Source organism: Ascaphus truei, chromosome 22 (genome assembly GCF_040206685.1).
Source record: "Ascaphus truei isolate aAscTru1 chromosome 22, aAscTru1.hap1, whole genome shotgun sequence".
Taxonomy (NCBI): domain Eukaryota; kingdom Metazoa; phylum Chordata; class Amphibia; order Anura; family Ascaphidae; genus Ascaphus; species Ascaphus truei.
In genome coordinates this window covers 71030-95253 of record NC_134504.1, presented here as the reverse complement: position 1 = coordinate 95253, position 24224 = coordinate 71030, and the positions used below count along the sequence as shown (strand labels likewise).

General features: G+C 41.6%; 1 protein-coding gene across 5 annotated transcripts in view; it reads left to right on the top strand.

Moving 5' to 3' along the window:
* The window catches only part of SPAG9 (sperm associated antigen 9), a 141202-nt gene that overhangs the window by 52890 nt on the left and 64088 nt on the right, over nt 1-24224 (top strand). For all 5 annotated transcript variants that reach the window (XM_075579574.1, XM_075579573.1, XM_075579576.1 and 2 more), the window contains 7 exons: nt 3390-3489; nt 8959-9080; nt 11109-11166; nt 11600-11752; nt 13686-13737; nt 17098-17228; nt 18244-18300. In XM_075579574.1, coding sequence (XP_075435689.1) covers nt 3390-3489; nt 8959-9080; nt 11109-11166; nt 11600-11752; nt 13686-13737; nt 17098-17228; nt 18244-18300 — 673 coding nt within the window. The remainder of the gene's footprint in view (nt 1-3389; nt 3490-8958; nt 9081-11108; nt 11167-11599; nt 11753-13685; nt 13738-17097; nt 17229-18243; nt 18301-24224) is intronic.

The following is a 24224-nucleotide window of genomic DNA, read 5'->3' as shown; positions in this document are numbered from 1 at the left end:
GCCTCCTATAAGCCTGTTGGAGTGAGGGGTGGCTTTAGGTGCAGCTAGAAAGGGAAGAATGAGGTGCAGCTATTAAGGATAGAATGTTACATAGTATTACATGGTTACATAGTAGATGAGGTTGAAAAAAGGCATTCGTCCATCAAGTTCAATCTATGCTAAATTTAAACGACCGATAATTTTTTTTTTTTTGTATTTAAATTGTTATTAGGTACATTCAGAAGGGGAAAGAACAACATTATCTTAAATACAAATATCAGGATATATCGTTTTCATACAGTAATTTGTTAAACCAAAGTGAACACATATCTGATACAGTTCTTTTCCCTTTTAGTCAATATAAACCAAAGTGGATTTTTATCTGCCCATCTGTGAACAAGCTCGGGTACGTCCTAACCAGTAGGAACCAACATGGTAATATTATGGGTCTTAGACCTGGAAGGTAGTTAGAAAGAAGAAAAGAAAGGATAGAGAATAAGAGGTGAGACAGAAAAAGAGGGGTCGGAGGGGAGGGGAGAGCCAGAGGGGGAGGGGGGGGAGTGGTATCCTCTGGGCCACGGGTCTGTCTCTTTACTTACACATGGATAGATCCCTAGTACTTTGGGTGTCCACAGGATCCAGTTACCTCCCGGGACACCCGTTTTTTTTATTTTTACTCTAAGAATCTATCACTGTGAGTCTTGGTTTCCTCCGGGCCTTTGGGTTATCCATGGGTCCCAGGTTCTATAGAGACTTTCAGTGGACTGTCTCAAAAAGGCCGTCATTTTCTCCATTTCCATAACCTCGTTAATTCTCAATTACAACCACTCGTCTGGAGAGGTGGGCCAATTTCTTCCAGGAGGCCGCAATAGCACACCTGGCTGCCGTAAGAATAAATTAAATTATTTTTTATCGTTGGTCGGTCAATATCATCTGCAGGTTTTTCTAATAGAAAAAACAACGGATCAATGGGGATCAAAAGTTCTGTTATCTCCCTGATAAGGGATTGGACCATTTTCCAGTAGCTTTGGATAACCGGGCAGAGCCATCAAATACCATATCGCCCTTTTGTCCACATCCCCTCCAGCAGTGGTCAGACACCAGAGGGTAGATATGCTGCAGACGCGCTGTAGTGATAAACGACCGATAATTTATCCTAGATTTGTGCTTACAGTATATTGATCAAGAGAGAGGCAAACAAAAAACCCCAGTGAAATATCATCTAATGATATCTCGTAAGGGGAAAAATAAATTCCTTGATGACTCCAAATATTGGCAATCAGATTACTCCCTGGATCAACATCTTTCTCATGTTTACCAATTTGGTACTGTATATCCCTTTATACCTTAACTTTCTAAAAAGATGTCTAACCTTTTTTTTGAAGATATCTAATTTATCTGCCATCACAGGCTCCATGAGTAATAAATGTCATATTTTAACTGGCCTTACTTTGAAGCAGGGAAGCGCAAACTTTCCCCGCTGTGCCCCCCTGCCTGCGCTCCCCTCTCCTTACCTTGTCTTTGCCGAAGATAAGGGACATTGCAGAGGCCTCACGCGATCCCCTGGCATTAATTTAAAGGCAGAGGGCAGGGCCTCTGCAATCGCCGTGTGTCACGGTAAACCAAGATTATTAACACCTTAATTACCGGGATCATTGATTGAGCAAGCAGAGAGATAAAATAAATTGTATTTATTCACATAGTCAAAGTCCAGACCTCAACCCTATTGAAATGCTGTGGCGGGACCTAAAGAGAGCTGTGCATAAACAAATGCTCGCAAACCTAAATGAACTGAAGCAATGTTGTAAAGAAGAGAGGGCCAAAATTTCTCCACAACGATGTGAGAGACTGATAAAGTCATACAGAAAATAATTACTTCAAGTTATTACTGCTGAAGCTGGTTCTACAAGCTATTGAATCATAAGATGTACTTAGTTTTTCACACATGGCTTCTCCATTTTGGCTTTATTTTTTTTAAATAAATCATGACACGGTGTAATATGTCATGTGTTGTTGTTCATCTGAGGTTGTATTTACCTAATTTTAAGATCTGCTAAGGAACAGATGATTGTTATTATGTCCTGATATGTAAAACCATGGAATTCAAAGTGGGTGTACTTTCTTTTTCACACACACACACACACACACACACACACACACACACACACACACACACACACACACACACACACACACACACACACACACACACACACACACACACACACACACACACACACACACACGTGAAAAAGAAAGTACACCCACTTTGAATTCCATGGTTTTACATATCAGGTGTGGGTGTGTGTGTATATATATATTTCCAGACCTACCCACACCATTTATATTAACTCCCACTCCACACACACCATTTGTAAAGCACTGTATACACTGTGTTCTCTCCATTCATTTATATTCACACAGATAAACACACACGCTTACATCACTACTTTCAGGAACCATTTAACACCTCTAGCCATAAATCACATCCACACACGGGGGAGGGACGAACACAGATAACATTCCAAGAGACACTGTTTTTAAGAATACCCTTTGCTTGCTTCATTCATTGTAACATTGCCGGAAGAAGAGATCAGTGTATCTCGAAAGCTCGCACAATTAAAAGCATCTCGTTTGCCACAGAACGGTATCGTCTATTTATTTTTTGATTATTGAAGCTCGGCTAACACGGTACTGATACCTCTACATACATATATATATATATATATATATATGTGTATGTGTGTGTATATGTGTGTATATATATGTATGTGTGTGTGTATATGTATGTATGTGTGTGTGTATATATGTATGTATGTATGTGTATCTTTAGGGAACCATGTTAAAAATGGTTATTGAGGCAAAAAGTGACACTGTGTGCTCATTTGCATGTCATTTCCCAGAATCCCTTGCTGCAGTGGAAGTGCTTTATGCTGGGTGATAATGAGGAAAGGTGGGGTTGCAGACCTGCCTAAGACATGCAGATGAGCATACAGCTATATTTGCATATATATATATATATATATATATATATATATATATATATATATATATATATATATATATATATATATATATATTACTGTATACGTATATACCATGTCTAAACCCATGTATCGGGGTAAAAGGAGAAGCAGCACATTGCAGGTAAGTGTATTACACCAAAATGCCAACGTTTTTGTCCTTAAAGCAGGACCTTCATCAGGGATATATTGCACTTGCCTGCGATTTGCGGCTTCTTCTTTTACCCCGATCCATGGGTTAGGTGCACACACGTAGTGCAATTGCTGGTTGTTGTTAATGTTTCATATTTAGAATGCTAAAATGATTGTATTTTTATCATTTGCAGTATGCTGTCTGTACTATTTGATTATATACATTCTGATTTTATATAAACATTTTCCCCAAAGGTAATAATGACAATGATGAGAAATCTGAGGTTCAGTCCATCATAGAGTCCACTCCAGAGCTGGATATGGATAAAGATTCCAAGGGATTCCACGTTACAAGGTATCGCAAGAAGTGAATCTTTTTTTTTTTTTTACCAATTTAGTAAAAGTAGAAAGGATGAATAAATATTTTGTTTGGCCGCACAGGCATTAACAAAAAGGATAGAATAACATTCTTGAAATTGAAATTAAGTATTTGAGGCTGAATATCTGTATTGCACAATAATATTTTATAATACACAAAGAGCACGTCGCTTCACCAAACAAACAGCCACAAAATACAAATGTAAACTACCTGGTGCAAGGGAGAAATAAACTACATGAACACACAAATAATCAGCAATGATTATATAAAGCCCCCTGTAATTGCACTCTTGGTAGGGGACACTGTAAATGAAAGTGTCATCTAATAGGAGGCCACTAAATAGCCTATTCCCTTAAAAGGGTCAGCCGCAAAGATCACACTCAAAATAAAATAAAAAAGTTTTAATAAACAATATAAAAACCGATGAAACACCATAAAAATGCATAGAGATGCATGGAATAAAATCCCCAAATGTGTGGAGGTGCGAAAAAGGCAATGGAAATACTATATCTAAAGCCAAAGAATACTAGAGCTGTCAACACCTAAACAGTGTCACACAAACTGTGTGTGAGGCTGTACGATCAACTATGTGTTAAATACACGGAAGCAGAAGCGTAATGGTTGCTGTAAATAGATAGACACTCTGTATAACCTGAGTGAGGTATTATACAACCTGATAACGGGTGTCCTTCGTGTATTGTGCGAACAGCTGCAGCCCTGGAAGGTATCCGGAGCTGATGGCGCCTCCAACCACAAGCCACGTGAGCGTCAGCGTAATGACGTCATGGGTACCCCGACGTACGTTTCGCGCGTCACTGCGTGCTTTCTCAAAGGGGAGGAGTAGATAGTGTTGTATGGCATGACCTTATATACCCTCCCTGGAAGGGGAGGGGCGGACAAATTGCCTAAAGTCATCTTAGGAAGCATTGTAGGGATACAAATAGACCCTAAACTAAACACACATAAAGGAATCGGAAGAAAGGGGGGGGGGGGGGAACAATGGGAGGATGGTGATGATAAAGGCACAACTAATGCTGACATTCAGCATATATACCAGCAATAATATGAGTGTGGTATATAATGAAAAGCTTACATAATTGCAAAAGTGGTGTTTAAATGCAAAAAATGGCAAATAACATGGCACACATCAGGGAGATAATGGATAGTATATGGTAGATGTAGGAATGAACTATCCTGACTGATCCGCCTAAAAAGTCAAAAAGGAACCTACTAAGCTGATATTAAATAGTAGGTCCTATATACCTGGATCCCTCTACCCACAGTCAAAGAAAGGAAGAAAAAATAAATCCTTCATTCAGGCCATGCGGTGCAAGTGTATTTAACAAACATATCCACCTGCATTCGCATTGACGTAATTTGATGTCCCAATTACCCTTGCGTGCGCCCCAGGGTATATGCGCTATACCCATAAAACATAAGTTGGAAGAATCTCCCTGGTGTGCGTCATTTACGTGCCTTGCCACCGGTGTATCAAGTTTATTCCGGACTGAACCAAGATGTTCTAAAATACGTACTTTGAAGGCTTTGTGTGTTTCTCCAGCGTATTGTTTGCCACAAGAACATTGAATAAGATACACCACCCCTGTAGTGAGACAGTTGATAAAGATACACTAGCTCAGCATTAGTTGTGCCTTTATCATCACCATCCTCCCATTGTTCCCCCCCCCCCTTTCTTCCGATTCCTTTATGTGTGTTTAGTTTAGGGTCTATTTGTATCCCTACAATGCTTCCTAAGATGACTTTAGGCAATTTGTCCGCCCCTCCCCTTCCAGGGAGGGTATATAAGGTCATGCCATACAACACTATCTACTCCTCCCCCTTGAGAAAGCACGCAGTGACGCGCGAAACGTACGTCGGGGTACGCATGACGTCATTACGCTGACGCTCACGTGGCTTGTGGTTGGAGGCGCCATCAGCTCCGGATACCTTCCAGGGCTGCAGCTGTTCGCACAATACACGAAGGACACCCGTTATCAGGTTGTATAATACCTCACAGAGGTTATACAGTAGGTATAGATAGGTTGTCTATCTAGAGTGTCTATCTATTTACAGCAACCATTACGCTTCTGCTTCCGTGTATTTAACACATAGTTGATCGTACAGCCTCACACACAGTTTGTGTGACACTGTTTAGGTGTTGACAGCTCTAGTATTCTGTGGCTTTAGATATAGTATTTCCATTGCCTTTTTTGCACCTCCACACATTTGGGGATTTTATTCCATGCATCTCTATGCATTTTTATGGTGTTTCATCGGTTTTTATATTGTTTATTAAAACTTTTTTATTTTATTTTGAGTGTGACCTTTTGCGGCTGACCCTATTAAGGGAATAGGCTATTTAGTGGCCTCCTATTAGATTACACTTTCATTTACAGTGTCCCCTACCAAGAGTGCAATTACAGGGGGCTTTATATAATCATTGCTGATTATTTGTGTGTTCACACAATAATATTTTACACAGAATGTAAAAGCTAAATCCAATAAAAATGGTGGCTCCTATGCAATATACCAGCGGTGCGCAAACTTGGGGGGGGGGAGACTTGTTTTGGGGGGCGCAGCTCACTTACCCAGCTTCTGTGTCCACTGGTCTCCATGAAAACGCGGCGTCAAATGACGCCACGGGCCATGTGATGTCACATGACCCTGAGGCATAATTTAATGCCGCAGTGGGGGCGCGACAGGGGGGGGGGGCGCAGTGCAGGAAGTTTGCGCACCCCTGCAATATACTATGAAACGCTTTCCCTGTGCTGGAGAAGAGATCAGCTTGATGTAAATGTATGGGACAAAAGTCTTCAGCAGTATGGGGAAGCAGCTTCACAGCATATTGAGTAAAGGCCTAATCTGCATCCTTACTAATTCACCTATACTATACTTCTTACTTAACTACTAAGTATTAATACAAAATAACAAGAACACTAATTCTGGTAACTTAAGTATACATTGTTACTTACTGTAAATGTTTAAATATTAGTCATATTCTCTAATTCACCTTCCATTTCTTTCAGTTCATGTGAATAGTTATCCAACAGAAAAAGATAAACAGTCATTTATATTGTTGATGAGATATGCAGTAAATGGTGTCTGAATTCAGATTTGAAGCTATTGAAATGCATTATTAACAAGGTGGTTTGTAAAATAGAATTTCAGGAGTATGGCGAGAAGGTACATTAAGTACTTAGAGGAAAGGAGATAATGAGGTTGAGGGAAGTGAGTTTTAAGGTGTCAATCTTATAGTTTTGTGTGGGTTTAAAAAAAAATGTTTTAAGTTGGAGAGGTTCCTACATTAGAGGCTCTGTAGAATTCAAAAGTGCTGCTCCTGTTTCTGGGGACCACCGGTAGATGCTACACAGTGGGGGATTTAAAAATCCGCCCGCCCCTAGGCACAGCTTTTGCTTCCGCCTTCTTACATGCCTTCCCCTCCTCTTTCTGAACCGCAGCGTCAAATGACACCACAGACTTCACCAACGTGATGCTGCCATGTTAACATAACATCATCGGACGCGACGATGTCGTGTTGCCATGGCAACGAGACGCCGTGACGTCATGTTGGTGACGCCCACAGTTTTATTTGATACTGTGAGTGCGGCAAAAGTATATGGGGCAGACATTTTTGCCGGTCCAAAATTTTGCTGCACTTGGCCCAGGTCTAATGGGAAATCCGCCACTGACGCTACATTAACCCCCAAAACCTTAGAACAGAGTGTCGGTCTAAATTGCGCAAAACTACAAATCTGGCCACTGGGGTCATCAATAGAAAGCGGCAACATGATATTTGTAAATTTCTGCAAGAAACGAGGAGACATTTAAAAGTTAATTTTGCCAACGTCTGTGGTTTTCCTGGAGCATGGAGAGTTGTGGTTCAGTTCTGCAGGGCCAACTGAACCCTTTAGAGTGCCTTGGGCCTGCCACCAGAGCTCCGGCACTTCTGGATCATACTATCGCCCCAGGAGATCACAGTTGAAATTTGAGGCAGAGCAAATAAGTATAGCGCCTAACACATAGGAAGATGAACGTCTGTAGTTTAATACAGAATTAATTAAATGGGATATTAGCAAATGTATTTAGGTAGAAGAGCAGCAGAAGCTGTCATCACTGAGATCATTTAATGATTGTAGTAGAAAGTTTTGAGACGAGGAGGGCAGTAATTAAGAAGATTATAGTGTTCAAGGGCATTTGTGGTGACACATTTGTAGTTTTATTAACAGAGCAAATAATAAAGGGGAGATTATTTAGTAGGGTTTTGAGAGGAGAGATAAGAGAATGGAACATTGTAGAACAGCCCTAAGTCATGTGCTGGCTTTTATTGTTGATTGACTAAGAAGGTAACAATGGAGCATGAGAATGGGTTGGATATATGAAATCTTAGCCAATGAAGGGTCGTCCAAGTTAATTATTACTGAGCGGGGTTTCAACAAATACTTTGATCACTGACCATAATATTTTTATATTTAGGGTCCAAAAACAAGACTGTTACCCATTTACTCCAAGAGGGGGACTGCGAAAGGGTTAAAACACAAACCAGAATGAAAGGGACTACAAAAAGTGCAAATATTCATAACAGAATTAAAAATTATTTCAACATTTCATTATTGATAAACCTATTAAATATTAGTTGGGCCTAAATTAAGTGAAAATTAGGGAATGTATAGCTGCAATCCTGCCTGGAAATTTTTGTTTAACCCTTAGAGTACCTCCGGAGCAGTCAGTGATTCCTCGACGTCCGGCATCAAGCGCAGCACCCACCTAACCACCCCAGCCAGATGAGACAACAGCCAGACACCCACCCCAGCCAGACACCCACCCACCTCAGCCAGACACATCCAGACACCCTCCCACCCCAGTCAGACACAGCCAGACACCCTCCCACCCCAGTCAGACACAGCCAGACACCCTCCCACCCAAGCCAGAACAGCAAAGCCAGACACCCTCCCACCCCAGTCAGACACAGCCAGACACCCTCCCACCCCAGTCAGACACAGCCAGACACCCTCCCACCCAAGCCAGAACAGCAAAGCCAGACACCCACCCACGCCAGACACCCACCCACGCCAGACACCCACCCACGCCAGACACCCACCCAAGGCAGACACCCACCCAAGGCAGACACCCACCCAAGGCAGACATCCAAAGGCAGACAAAAGGCAGACACCCACACAAGGCAGACTAAGGCAAACTACCACCCACCCACCCAAAGCAGACAAAGGGGCAGAATCCCACCCACCCTAACCCAAGGCAGACAAAAGGCAGACACCCATCCAAGCCAGACAAAGCCAGACACCCACCCCAGCCAGACACCCACCCACCCACCTTGTGGTAGACAAGACAACTTGTGGTAGATAAGGATCTAAAATATATGGCCACTTGTTCATTTGCATTTGTTATCCAACACATTGCACTAAATGTGGGTTTTTATTACATTCTCAGCACCCCCGTAAAAGGCATTGAGAATCCAGCATTTGATCGCAATACAGAGTCATTATTTGAGGAGCTGTCTTCTGCTGGGACGGACCTGGTGGCGGATGTGGATGAAGGTGCTGACTTGCTTGGTAAGACCTTTGTTGTCATTTATCCCTTCAGTGTTTGAACGCTTTGTTTCAGAATTGTATTAATTAAATAGTGCTTCAATAATAATACTGTATATCATACAATATTATATGTTGTAGTAGCTCAGGGTTGCTGAGATTTAATGTCTTCCCAGCAAATGTTTGATTTTCCCCTAAAAGATATAACAGAAAATTGGGTTACTGCTCCTTTGACAACCGTATACACAAATCAAAATAAGCACAATAAACCATGTTTTTTTCCAAATTGTGGATTATTTCAATGTTAATCATTTGGAGGACTGGCATAATATATCAATATATTTTATATATGCCTGTAGGAGACGTGCAGAGGTATAACCAGGGAGACATATGAGGGAAAATAACATTGACTTTTATTTAGCCTGCGGCTTTACATCAGTCTCCAGGTGTGGGTTGGTGTCTGGTTGGGGGGCAGGGGGGGGACCCTCTGGTGGCTTCCAGGGTCCCCTGCGCCCTGGATTAGAGATTCTGGGTCCTTGGGATCCCTTCTGACAGCACAATCCCTCTGTGCTCAAGAGAACCGCAGGCAGTTTGTGCAGCACACCGTTTAAACCTGCTTGGTGAGCCAGGTGGAGACTGGCTAATTGACTCTGGCTTCAATTAACCAGCTCCTTGCTGGATTCATCAGCTACAGGCAGGCTCTAGGTGTGCTGCCTTTTTTTACGGGGGAAAGGCCCTGTCACAATGCCTAGAACATATTTTTTTAAAGTACTGAACGTACATCTAAATACCTGGCTAATCCTTTTGGGTGCTAAACTTTGCATTCGTGCTACTCTCGTAATCCAACAGTGTCAAAATTATACATTTGTGTCAACCAAAAAACAAACTATTCAATCTACTTTAGTCAGCAACACAGTTCTCTATTTCATCTATCAGTTTCAGCTAATGATCACCAGGCTTGAAGAAAACAGTGAGCTGGGAAAGTCAATGGAGGCTTCTGTAGCTTAATACAGGCCTTTTCTACTTGGTTGATACTATCATAATGTATCGCACTTAATTAAAATATTCATATCGGCAAGTTAAGCAGTAATGTTACAATATGGTTAATGTGATGGGTCTGCTTTAAAAGCAAATTCACTTTAAAACTACGTTTTACAAAATATATTACATTTGCATGTCAAATGTCTACTGTTTTTTATGTTAGTTTGATATAAGTTTAATAGTTTTTCCAAATAAAGCAAAATAGCACAAACAAATTACACAGACCATACAATTGTTGCTGAGTGCCTCGTTAATGGATCAAACTTCCAGGGTTTTTTTGAATGTTTCTTAGCTAAATATACCAACCTCAAGAGTCCTCACGCTCCGTTACAGGTTGTCGCTCCAGAACGGCATTGACTTGAATAGAATTTGATGCCTAATTATGTGTTAACCCAGGGGTGCGCAATCTTTGCCCGCTGCGTCCACCTGCCTGCTTCCCTCCCTGCTCGCGCCCCCTTCCCTTACCTTGTCTATGGGGTCAAATGACACACGGGGTCATGTGACGTCACGTTGCCATGGCAATATGACTCCGCGGTGTCACCGAAGACAAGGTAAGGATAGTTGCAAAGGCCTCACACGATCCCCTGGCATTTAATTTAAATTTGGCGAAGAGCGTGGGGGCCTCTGCAACCGCAGTGTCCCCCAACAGAAAAATCTTGCACCCCCCCGGGGGGCGGGGGGTGCACCCCCAGTTTGCGCACCCCTGTGTTACCCTGTAACGGAACTTAATGAGTAACGTGTTTTTGGCCAGATACATTGGTTTGCACCTTTTATAATGTGTGATTATCTTTTTCTTGTTTGGATAACAAGATATGTGATGTAGATTTTTTGTTTTACTTGTATATAATTTAGGAACTGAATGATTATCTCTTTACTGTCATAGGGGTTTGCAACACATTGTAAAGAGTATTTTTCAAGTACATTTTATCTTTTATATATAGGTCACTAATTGTTGATGTTTCATTAGATTTCTCAATACATATTGCCATTCATTTTAACACGGTCTTTTAGGAATGGGGCGTGAAGTTGAAAACCTTATCTTAGAAAACACACAGCTTCTAGAAACCAAGTATGTATTAAATGTTTCTTTTATATATGTATTTGTGTTAATTAAGTATTAATATATTTTAACCTTGTGTCCAAGTCAAAATAATGTGGTAACTTCCAGTCGTTTTATGGTTTCCAAGCTGGCCAGTCCAGGATTAGACTTAAGGCTGTTCTTGTATTTATTTAAAGATCTTCCATGTGTCACTTCCAATACTGTGGTTATTAACTAAATGACAATTAACATTGATGATTATCAACATCATTTTTAAGAAGGTTTATATTTAGTAGCTTTCGAAGATTGGTGTGAGATAAGAGTGTGCTCAGCACTAACCGTGATTAAAATAAACCAATATGAGTGAAGAGTAGCAACTGTTTTCTCTATCAGGTCCCGAACATGCTCAATTATTCTTCTGCATGTATTCATATAAATAAAATATGTTTTTGTTTGTACCTAGAAATGCCCTGAATGTTGTTAAAAACGATTTGATAGCAAAAATGGATGATCTGGTCTGCGAAAAGGGCATGCTTCACGGGGAACTGAATGCTGTAAAGCAAGCAAAGCAAAGGCTAGAAGAGAAGAACAAAGAATTAGAAGAAGAGCTTAAGAAGTATGTGCTTTAAAAGTGGTCATTTTCAAGTGTTACTTAGAAAGTAGTTCCCAAAGAAGCGACTATTATCTAGTGATTTCATGTGCAGATGCTGTATTAACTTTACTTATGTTTAACAACTTTAGTGCTCTGAATTGTTACAGTAATTTCCTCAAACGCATTTGTTTATAATATTTGATGCACACAGATGGTTTTTAGAAGTACCTGCCCATTTAAAGTAGCTTTCCCCACTGTACAATGATTTTTTTTTTTAAAACTTCCCTTTTATTTCAATCATGAGAATTGGGGTCCCACGGAGATGAAATGCCCTACTATCTGCTCCGTTGACGACCTAGTTCCGGTAAGGTAACGTCTTGCTGTCCCCTCCAGGGGGAAACATACTGGTGGCACTAATTTCCGGTGCCACGTATTATTTCTGTGAGTGCACATTCTGAGGTTTAACATTTCCATTTCTATTTGCAATACAACACTATATGGTGTATTGCAAATTTTCTATTTTCAAATTATTTTCTATTGGGCTGATTCTGCAAGTGTTCAATCAATTCTATTCTATTTTTTTTAATCATATTTTCATTAGTATAACAACAATTTATATTTTTACCACTGAAACAATACACTTTAATATCACTTAATTTACTGTTAATGAATACAGCAAATAAAAATCCCATTTGTAAGCACATACAGGTCTGCAACCTGCCTTTCCCCATTATCTCTTAGCGTACCATGCTTCCATTGCAGCCAGTATTCTGGGTAATGACATGCAAATTAGCACACTGTGTCACCTTTTGCTTCATATCCATTTTTAGCATGCACCCCTATAAACGTATGCCTGCTGTATTTGGTAAAGAAGTGCATAGCCGGTAAACCTGCAGTCTTTTAAGCGCCTTCCGATTGCTCTCTTAATGATCTGCAGTTTAGTGCTTCAAGGCCCTGAGTGTTTGTTATTAAATGGTATTAAGACTGTGGAGTGCCTTTATTGTAATTACTAGTGATGTACCGAGTACCCGGAATTACCCGGTACCCGGCTCATTTCCAGCTACCCGGACATTACCCGGACCCGGCAACTGAGAAGTGGGCTCCCGGCGTCGGTTAATGTCAGGGCAGCTGGAAATAATCTAATTATTTACCTTTCCGAAGACATCTAGGACCAGCAGCAACAGTCCTGTGACGGTGGCAGCATCAGAGGTGTCTTCAGCCGGCGGGGAGCTGCAGGAATCACTTCCACAGCACCGGAGCAGGAAAACAGTGTATGTGTGAGCCGCCGGATAACCACGTGACCGTAGCAGGAGACGGGTTCCTATTGGAAAGCCGTCTGTCCAATAGGAACGCTCCGTCTCCTGCTCTGGTCACGTGGTTCCCCGGCGGCTCGCACAGACACTGTTTACCTGCTCCGGTGCTGTGGAAGTGATTCCTGCCGTCTGAAGACACCTCTGATGCTGCCACCGTCACAGGACTGTTGCTGCTGATCCTAGATGTCGCCGCCACCCTGCAAGTAAGTGCCAAACCGGGTAGCCGGGTACCCGACCGGGTAGAACCTTTTAATTTTGGCCGAGTACCAGTTTTCCGTTTTTTTTTAAATTGAGGACCCGGTCCAACACTAGTAATTATTCTCACGTGTAATAATAAAATAAAGGTATTGTAAACTTGATTAGTTCAAATTAATTGAGACATCCCCTGTATGCATGCTTGTAGATTCGTCTCTCAAGTAACTGCATATTTTTTATTATTTCCCCCCAAAACGGAGATGTATTTTGTACAGACTTGTTACATGACGTAACCCGTTTCATTGTTTACAAATTCTAGATTCAGCTATTGCTAATGCCTGTGATTCCTCTGATAAAATATACTTCTGTCAGGGAAATGCTAATGTGTAAAACAATGTTTGTTTGTGTGTGTATATATGTATTTTTTTTAACATAGTTCACATTTTCAGAGCTAGAGCAGAGGCAGAAGAAGCCAGACAAAAAGCAAAGGATGAAGAAGATGTAAGTGTATTTTTTTTTTGTGTATTTTTTTTTGTTTAGTGTGGTATGTTCAGTTATTTTTGTATCAATTTAAAACAATATTGTATGTTTGTATGTACAAAGTAGATGTCAGTGTTGGCATATAGTATGATATGTTTAATACCATAGTTGTTAGTTTTGTATATCACACAATAGAGTATACAGTAAGTGGAATATTACATAATTACATAGAATATGTACACGAGTGATTCCTCTTGATTCAGTAATATTGTTAACCATTTCTCTGTGACATGGGCCCTGTAGCACTGGTTTCTGCGATGCATGGCAGGCTCTTCTGGCAGCGAAAGGGTTAATATAAACCCAGAATGAGATTTTGTGGTCACTCTCCAAATTCTGTCACTCGGCAAAAGGCAACAAGAAAATATAAGTGTACGTCTTGCCAAAGATGTAAGCATTTAACAACGGAATATTTGCAATTAAATGCAATGTCATTTCGGGTCTATTCAGTGGAGGTGCTGGGTAATTCCCAGCATGCATCTCGCCATACTTGTTTGAGTTGACTGAAGTTTCTAAATTATCTTCACATTTAGCGCCCAATTGCAGATCCGTGTGTGAGCGCGGGCAGCATACAGTACACTGGTTAAACCCCTCCCCCCCCTTCTTGAGGCACCGTGGAAGGTTCCTTTGCAAGATTGTCTTGTTTTTCCAAATGCCTCCATTCCATCTTTATTCTATCAATTTTAACATTTTTTGTAGAGCTTCATACATGTTGAACATCAGTTTGGTCTTGTTGATATTCGTGCTGAGGCACATCTACTTTCTTGCTTAGTGCCGGCGACGTGACTGATGACGTCACCTGTCGCCATTGTGATAGTTATATTTCAAATTTAGGCGACTTTGCTGGCTACAAGGCCAGCAATGTCATAAAGGGGGAAGGCAGAAGGACGGAGAAGCTCCTGGAGACCAGTGCCGAAAATATCAAATAACAGTGACTACCAGATTTTTGGTAGCACTGTCACTATAAGCACTGACGATGGTGACAATGCATTTGTTTTGACGCGACGGTCGCGTCGCCAGCACTATAAGCGCTGCCTAAGGCAAATTCTCTTATTCGTTGCTTGAGGTCTTCTGCACTTGTGGCTAAAATAAGAATGTCATCTGCAAATCGTAGGTGACCGAACGAATATTGACTGTTAGTTTTAATGTTTTTCTAAAACGTTTTGCTATGAAAAGCTTTGGTTAGGGTGTCCCGTTTCACCCCCGTTTCACCCACCCTTTCTGATTCTTATCTTGCTTGTATCTTCATGTAACCTAATGATTCACAATGCTCGTAAATGTGCCTTATAATCTCAATGTGAGCTTTTTCAAAAATTTCTCTCAATGCATTTATAACTAGGGTGACCAGACGTCCCGGTTTAGCCGGGACAGTTCTGTTTTTTGTCCTCTGTCCCTCTGTCCTGAAATGTATACAAATATCCCGGTCTTCGTCCAACGCTGGCTGGGAATGCGCGATCGGCGGTTGGCAGCCGTACATGCGCGACATTTGTCTCGGTTTATCCCAGGAAAAATATGGTCACCCTATTTATAAGGGCTGTAGACAAAATGAAATGCTCTTCCGGATTCTTCGAATGCAAAGCTGAGTTGTGGGCTGTATTTATTTATTTGAGAAATCACTACTTGGAGCTGACGTTTAAATACACACAGATCCCTATAACTATAATGTAGTATATATATTTGCATGTATATATGTTTTACCCACTGTCGGCTTGGTGCAGCGTCTGACGGTTTTCTTCTGCATCTCCCCCGTCAACTCCCGGTATTCTTCTGCAACTTCCGTGAAAATGGCCGCGCGGTGTCAAATGACGCCGTGTTGCCATAACAAATGGACACTACGTGACGTGTCTACATCACGCGGCGTCAAGGCAAATCGGAGCAGAGCAGCACAGGAGACAGCAGAGAAGGAACGCCCTGTAACACCAGCACCGGAAGTCAGACGCCACGTTCCTCCCCTGCCGTCTCCTCTGCTCCTGCTCGATCGTAAGTCTTCTCCCACTGTTTCAACTTGTTCCCTCTGCTGAAATGGTCTTCTACTGTTGCCAGCAATCTGACTTTTGTGCCGCTCCGCTCATGCTGTGCCGCCGCCGGTAAGCGAGAAGGGCGCAAATGCTGGATAATACTTTCCATATTATCCAACATTTTCGGTTATTCGACACGTTATTGGTCCCGTTTATGTCTGATAACCGAGACTTTACTGTATATTACATAAACAGAGTTACATGCAAATGAGAACAGAATGCACAAGCAGATAGAGGTGTAATGTTGCATATACATGCTTTTCAAGCATGAGAATACTGTTCACATTTAAGCAGTATTGCCCGTCTTCTACCATATAAATAGATCTTATTCTGTAAAAGAAATACATTTGAATACTGCAAACCAGCTCCAAATGTTGTGCAGAGTTGTATGGCATTCACTGTAATGGTTAGAAAATCTGCTTAATAAACAGTATTATTTTAATCCCCCCCCCAAAAAAAAATTAATTGACACACCTAATTGATTTAGTTTTATAGGATGTTTGATGTTCTATAATTACGCAATAAACATTTTTTTTAGACTTATCAAGATAGAATAACAATCACAGTTACTGTTAGACAGTTAAACAGTCATTATAATTATTAATGTTATGACAATTTTCAAATACATAGACATTTACTTAAAAGAACAGCCCACATATATTGCCTTTTCTTATCATTTTTAGGGGATTTTTTTTATTTTTAAAATCCGTTTGCAAGACATGAACAGTTCAAATATGAAGTATCCAGGAAGTCAAAATGGATGTCTCCCCAGAGCCCAGTGCAGGCTGAGGTTACCATGGTAACCCAGATGCGAGAGATTAGAAAACAATGAATTTATTTCTTTTTACGACCAAGGAATAGGAGCAGGATGATTGAATTATATGAGTAAAACTGGTATCTTCTTTTGCAGAGTGGAAGTTCTGCTTTAACAGACAGTGTGCATGATGCTAATTTTGTTTATATTATATTTTTTCTCAATCTAATTTACTCGATAGAGAACTCTGTAAACATTCTATTAGAACGTGATTGTTCTATTCCAATGCATTGCCAGAGCCATTACTTGTGCATCCCTTTGAATGCCTGATGATGTACTCTGTCTGAACGTCGCAAGGGCCAGGACATGTTATGCTGGTTTTTACTTCCACTGATATTCTGGGTGGTCGCTACACCACTCGCTCATGCGGTTGAGCTCTGGAAGGCCAGTGGCACTTAAAAGGTTAACATCGATCAGGCGAAACTTTCAGCATACACATGTAGAGAAAAATAAAAAGGATGTAAACTAATATTGTGTCTCTTTATCTGTTAGAGTGATGTACCCACTGCTCAGAGAAAGCGGTTTACACGTGTTGAAATGGCGCGAGTGTTAATGGAAAGGAACCAGTATAAGGAGAGGCTCATGGAACTCCAGGAAGCTGTGAGATGGACGGAGATGATCAGGTACGCAACCTACAATATTTTTTATTATGCTTAAATGTTGTGCACTTATGTTATTTTTGCCAGGTAATATTTAGCAGTAATAATTTTTAGCATCTGATTTTGATTTTGTAAAGTAAAGGCAGAAACAAACGATTTGCCCAATTTTCTTTTTTTTTTTGTTCTTTTATTAATTGTTTCACAATATGTAACACATAAATACATACAAATGATTATTTACAGTGTGATTTAGAATTGGTTCACAGTAACCTTAATATGCACATACTGTATAGATCTAGCACCCTGTATTAGCTTTGTGTTTGAGCTACTTAAAAGCTGTAAAGTGTACATAGGTGACAATTCCGCTGCCTTTATGCTAAATATGCTAAGGATCATCATACTTGCAGTTTGTTTTATATGCATACAATCTCTGCATCATTGTAGAAATGTGAAATGTTTCAATACATCTATGTGCAATTTGTGCAAAAAAGGAGTTAAATATGATCTTTTATTGTATATTTTGCAAGTGCATTGCAAGACGAACATGTATACTATAAAGTTAGTCATATATTGGAACTATTTTGTTTGTTAACTTGAAGTATGTTGTACATACTTGCTACAAAATACATAGATGAACTTTTGAATTAACTTTAAAAAACTCATAGGTTTCTTTTTTAACTAAAAATATGTAATAAAAAAATACTTTGTGCACAATCTTGTATTTTGTGTTGAGTAATTATTGTATTCTTAGATTTGCCACAGACTCAAACCTTTATTGAATTGAATCTATTTAATTGAATCTAAAGGAATCTGGAAACATGCTAGGGGGTTGGGTTATGGGTATATAGAGTTGATATTTTCTACAAATAACTGCAGTTTTGTTTGTTTTGTTTTTAAGCCCAGCAATCACATATCACTGTGGCAATTAGGGTTTTATGGTGTTGGGTCAAATCTTGAAATATTCAATTTTCCATAAAAGACTGCTAATATATATTTTATCTTTAATTATTACACCACATTCTGGATCATTATTTTTTAGAGCATCAAGAGAAAATCCAGCCATGCAAGAGAAGAAGAGATCAAGTATTTGGCAGTTGTAAGTATTAAACATTAATTTTAGACTAAAACTCAGTTTACATTTCTTACAGAAATGCATATAAGTATGCAAAAGAAAATGAGTTTTAAGAAAGCTAATTTGATGCTTGAGGTAGATAAGTATTTGTTAGAGGTGTTTCTGTGACTGAGAGAGGAATAGCTAGAATTCCCTCCCCAGACAGGCTAGGCAAAATTCAACATACTCCTGTACATCAATTAAAATACATTTATAAATTTATTTTTCCTCTTCTTATTTTTTTCATATTTATTTTTGTGTATATTTTGTGTTTGTGTGTATGAAGCAGTGCAAAAGCACGACAGCAAAGTGGGGGTGGAGGGAGGTGTTTTTAGAAAATATGAAATTAGTAACATAAAAAACTAAACAATAAACCTATAACTAAATCATATGAGTAAACAAGCAGATATGTAGTTAGTATACTTAGTTCAATTGATAAGTCCGATTGTTAGTCCAAATTACATTGGGGGGGAGAAACTCGTGTTACTTGTTGGATGTGGTCCTCTTGCGACACAGGATTAATTTTCTTGGTGTAGCACCCCTTTCCCGGGTATTCCCGCGGTGGTGGGAAAAGGTGTACCTGGCGCTCACCTGTTGGTAATTAGGACGGATGAATGAGAGATTTGTAGTAACGAGTTCAGCGGTGCCTCCTGACAGGGGCCCTGCCTAAAAACTTCCCTGACAGGAAAACTATGCTAACACAATAAACACACGCGTGGAGATGGAGTGAATATATACATTTTTTAACTGCATGAAATTTTCTCTACAGTATCACGCTATGGAGCTTGTGCTTCTGTTTTTTCTTTCTTTTGTGTGTGTGTGTTAGCGAAGGGGATCAGTCATAGGTGATTAGGCTCCAGTGTTAGCTCATAACAGGTCTAAAAAATCCATCAGCGCTGCATCAAACAATAAGAGTCACGCCAGAAAAATCACATGTAGCTGCCAATAGCTAACACTCAACGCGTTTCAGCCTTGGGGGCCTTCATCCCTGTGACAGCTGAGTATTATTTCCCCTGCTGCCTGGGGTTATCAGTCTATGTGGAACTTACACCCATGTGTGTCTGGACTTTCCTCCAGTACTGGCACTCTGCAACTATGCAAAACCATGTTTCTGTTTGCTTGTGAACTATGACCATAGCTACTTCATGCATCTTGCTGTTCTGACTACTCATTATTTTTGGTATTTGCTGATCAGGGTATGAGTTTGGGTATTACTTTTTTCTCCCCTATATATAAAAAAAATTCCCCCCTTGGTTTAAGTTATTTTTTTGATTATATACACTTGTGTATATAGGATTATTGATGTCTTACTTTTCCTTGTGCCCTTTAGTTACACATTATATTTTGTAGCGAGGTTTTTTTCTCCAAGGGGTTTTTTCTTTGTTCCATCTAGCTTTTTTGTGTTAATTTATATTATTTATCTGCAACATTTTTTAGACACAATTTAGTTATTGGTTCATTTATTAGCATCTATCTTGAGAGAGAGTCACTACCTATGTATTTTCAGCATGTTCATGTTTTTAAGTTAGTGTTTCTTGCTGCTCTATTAATAAAATCTTGTTCATTATCTGCTTTGTCAGATCATCCGGGTCATTTTGCTGTATTCTATATTATTATTTTGGTGGTATATTATAGAGTGCTATCTAAGGGGATTGTCTTTGTCTCTTTTGTGTGTTTTATAAATGTATTTATCCCCCAGTACCAGCAGTCTACCCTAATTATTTCCTTACATATAGTGTGAGCAACATACTTTTTTGTGTGTTTGATATATATATATATATATATATATATATATATATATATATATACACAGGTAAACCCCGTTATAGCGCGACCCATTATAACGCGAATCGGTTATAACGCGGTCTGAGCATGGCTCCCGAATTGAAAGCCTCCATTTTGCCGCCTTACCTGCATCTCAAATCCTCCATTTTGCCGCCTTACGCTCTCCTCTTCCAGCTGTCCTGTCCACGTGTTCATCTCTCTTCTCCTGTCGCGTGCCATTGGGTTGTATTTTTTTTTTTTTCAAACATTCAATTCAATGCTTTATTGACTACCAGACACAGACACAAATAAACATTAATACATTTTGTACAAAACACATGCAGGGATTGAACTCGGGACCTTCTGATTGCTTCTAAACTCCTTGAACGTCTTGTATTCTCTCGCATGCTCCATTTTCTCAACACCTATTCTCTCCTCGACCCTCTACAATCTGGCTTCCGCACTGCTCACTCCTCCGAAACAGCCCTCACTAAAATAACTGACGACCTCCATGCTGCCAAAGACAGAGGTCTGCCAAAGACAGAGGTCATTACACTCTGCTCATATTACTCGACCTCTCTGCAGCATTTGACACAGTGGACACAGTGGACCACCCCTGTCCCCCTGTCTCCTCCACATTCTCCATACTCTAGATATTGGAACAAAGCTCTATCCTGGATCTCATCCTACCTCTCCCATCGTACTTTCAGTGTCTCTTCTGCTAACACCTCCTCCTCCTCTATTGATCTCTCTGTGGAGGTACCCCAGGGCTTGTCCTGGGACCTCTTCTCTTTTCTCTGTACACACTCTCTCTAGGTGACCTAATAACATCTTTTGGGTTTAATTATCACCTCTATGCCGACGACACACAAATATACTTTTCAACACCTGACCTTACTGTTGGAACTACGATCATTCACCCAGTAGCCCAAGCACGCTGCCTAGGGGTCACACTCGACTCCTCTCTCACATTCGCCCCTCACATTCAAAACATTTCTAAAACTTGTCGCTTTTTCCTCCGCAATATAACAAAGATACGCCCTTTCCTCTGTTGCTCAACTGCTAAAACTCTGACTCAGGCCCTCATTCTCTCCCGTCTTGATTATTGTAACCTCCTGCTGTCCGGCCTTCCTGCCTCTCACCTGTCTCCCCTACAATGTATCCTAAATGCTGCTGCCAGAATCACTCTACTCTTTCCTAGATCTGTCTCAGCATCTCCCCTCATGAAATCCCTCTCCTGGCTTCCGATCAAATCCCGCATCTCACACTCCATTCTTCTCCTCACTTTTAAAGCTTTACATTCTTCTGCCCCTCCTTACATCTCATCCCTAATTTCTCGTTATGCACCATCCAGACTCTTGCGTTCTTCTCAAGGATGTCTTCTTTCTACCCCTTTTGTATCTAAAGCCCTCTCCCGCCTAAAACCTTTCTCACTGAGTGCCCCACACCTCTGGAATGCCCTTCCCCTCAGTACCCGACTAGCACCCTCTCTATCCACCTTTAAGACCCAACTTAAGACACACTTGCTTAAAGAAGCATATGAATAGCACTGTGGATATTCTGAACACATGATACATAAGCTTGGCCCCCTGCAGACGCACTTACCAGAACTCCCTCCTACTGTCTCTGTACGTTCTCACTACCTACCAATTAGACTGTAAGCTCCTCGGGGCAGGGACTCCTCTTCCTTAATGTTACTTTTATGTCTGAAGCACTTATTCTCATGATCTGTTATTTATATTATCTGTTATTTATTTGATTACCACACGTATTGAAGCGCTATGTACATTAATGGCGCTATATAAATAAAGACATACAATACAATACAATATATATATACAGCTAAACCATGTTATAGCGCGGTCCTCGGGGGCCACCCGATCCGACCGCGCTACAAACGGGGTCGCGCTAATTAAATAAAATAAATGAATTAAAATAATTTAAAAATGGCCACCGTGCCCGGGGTTCCGTGTCTACAGAGGGGGGAGAGCTGGGATCGCATCATCGCACTGTGCTGCACTGTGCTACTCCTCCCTCCTCCCCAGCAGTCAGAGAGCTGCAGGCAGTGCTTGGAGAGTGCGAGGCTCAGGGCTGCAGCCTCCTCTCCATGGCAATTTTACTCACTTGTCCACTGATCACCAGCACAGCAGCTTCTCCTGCTCTCACTCGCAAACTTTTCAGGGACGCCGGGGGAGCCTGCCCTGTCTAGGAAGAGAGCTGTGTGTCTGTGTGTCTGTGTTCCTGATAGCTTCTCCTGCTCTACACCACAGACATTCTATCCTGTGCGGGGGCGGGGTGGGTTAGAGGGAGAGAGTGTGTGTGTGTGTGTCCTGTGCAGTGTGTGTGTGTGTCCTGTGCAGTGTCCTGTGAGTGTGTGTCCTGTGCAGTGTCCTGTGAGTGTGTGTGCTGTGCAGTGTCCTGTGAGTGTGTGTGCTGTGCAGTGTCCTGTGAGTGTGTGTGCTGTGCAGTGTCCTGTGAGTGTGTGCAGTGTCCTGTGAGTGTGTGCAGTGTGCAGTGTCCTGTGAGTGTGTGCAGTGTGCAGTGTCCTGTGAGTGTGTGCAGTGTGCAGTGTCCTGTGTGTGTGTGCAGTCAGTGTGTGCAGTGTCCTGTGAGTATGTAGTGTCCTGTGAGTGTGTGCAGTGAGAGTGTGTGCAGTGAGAGTGTGTGCAGTGAGAGTGTGTGCAGTGAGCAAAAAAACCCCAAAAAAACGGAAGCCATGTGAAAACCGCGTTATAACGGGTCGCGCTTTAACGGGGTTTACCTGTATATATATCTATATATATATACATATATATATATATACATATATATATATATACATATACAGGCAGTCCTCATTTTACAACGCTTCGCTTTACAACGAATGGCTTATCCAACACTATGCAATGCATACCTATGTTCATTTTTACAACCCCAAAACGGCTTATCCAACGTTCTTACAACACTTTGCAAAGTTGTTTATGTGTATATAATATTATACTATATAATATATTATATTATTATATTTTATGTTATATATATAATACAGTATATACACTATATAATTTGTGTGTGCTGTGTATCTTATTGCCTGCATAAAATATTTTGTGTATTTTAGCATTAAAAATGCCTTCAGGAACGAAACCTTTCATTTAAACAGTGTTCCTATGGGGAAAACGTGTTTCGCTTTAAGACATTTTGCTATCCAACGCCATTTTGAGTAACGCATTGTGTCGGATAACCGAGGACTGCCTGTATATATATATATATATATATTTGATTTAACCTCCGGGCGAGTAAATATTGGCCCAAACAGCACACGTGTTTGTTTTTTAATATTTCCCTGCTCGCGCTGAAATTTTCCCTGCTCGCGCTGAAAAAAATAAATACATCCCCCTACCTGACAGCTGATTGGCGCGCGCTCCCAGGCTTTGTGGGCGCGCGGCCAGGCTCTATATGAGCCGCCCCCAACGAGCGCCCATTTTTTTTCCATGGAGGACACAGTAAGTATTATCTGTGCCTTACCCCATGTCCCCGACGCTCCCGCTGCCCGCAGTTATGGAGGTGGTGGCGGGGGTGTTCTCCTGTCCCCGGCGCTCCCCCCGTGACAGTCCCTCAGGTCCCCGCTTCCCCCTGTCACCGCGTGACAGCCCGCGGGGCAGGAGATGGGAGCGGGGATGTCCCTCAGGTTCCCGCTTCCCCCTGTCACCGCGTGACAGCCCGCGGGGCAGGAGATGGGAGCGGGGATGTCCCTCAGGTTCCCGCATCCCCCTGTCACCGCATGACAGCCCGCGGGGCAGGAGATGGGAGCGGGGATGTCCCTCAGGTTCCTGCTTCCACCTGTCACCGCGGGGCAGGAGATGGGAGCGGGGATGTCCCTCAGGTTCCCGCTTCCCCCTGTCACCGCGCGACAGCCCGCGGGGCAGGAGATGGGAGCGGGGATGTCCCTCAGGTTCCCGCTTCCCCCTGTCACCGCGTAACAGCCCTCGGGGCAGGAGATGGGAGCGGGGATGTCCCTCAGGTTCCCGCTTCCCCCTGTCACCGCGTGACAGCCCGCGGGGCAGGAGATGGGAGCGGGGATGTCCCTCAGGTCCACGCTTCCCTCTGATCCCCCCCCACGTCCCCGGCGCTCCCGCTGCCTGCCGTGCGGTGGTAGCGGGGGGTTT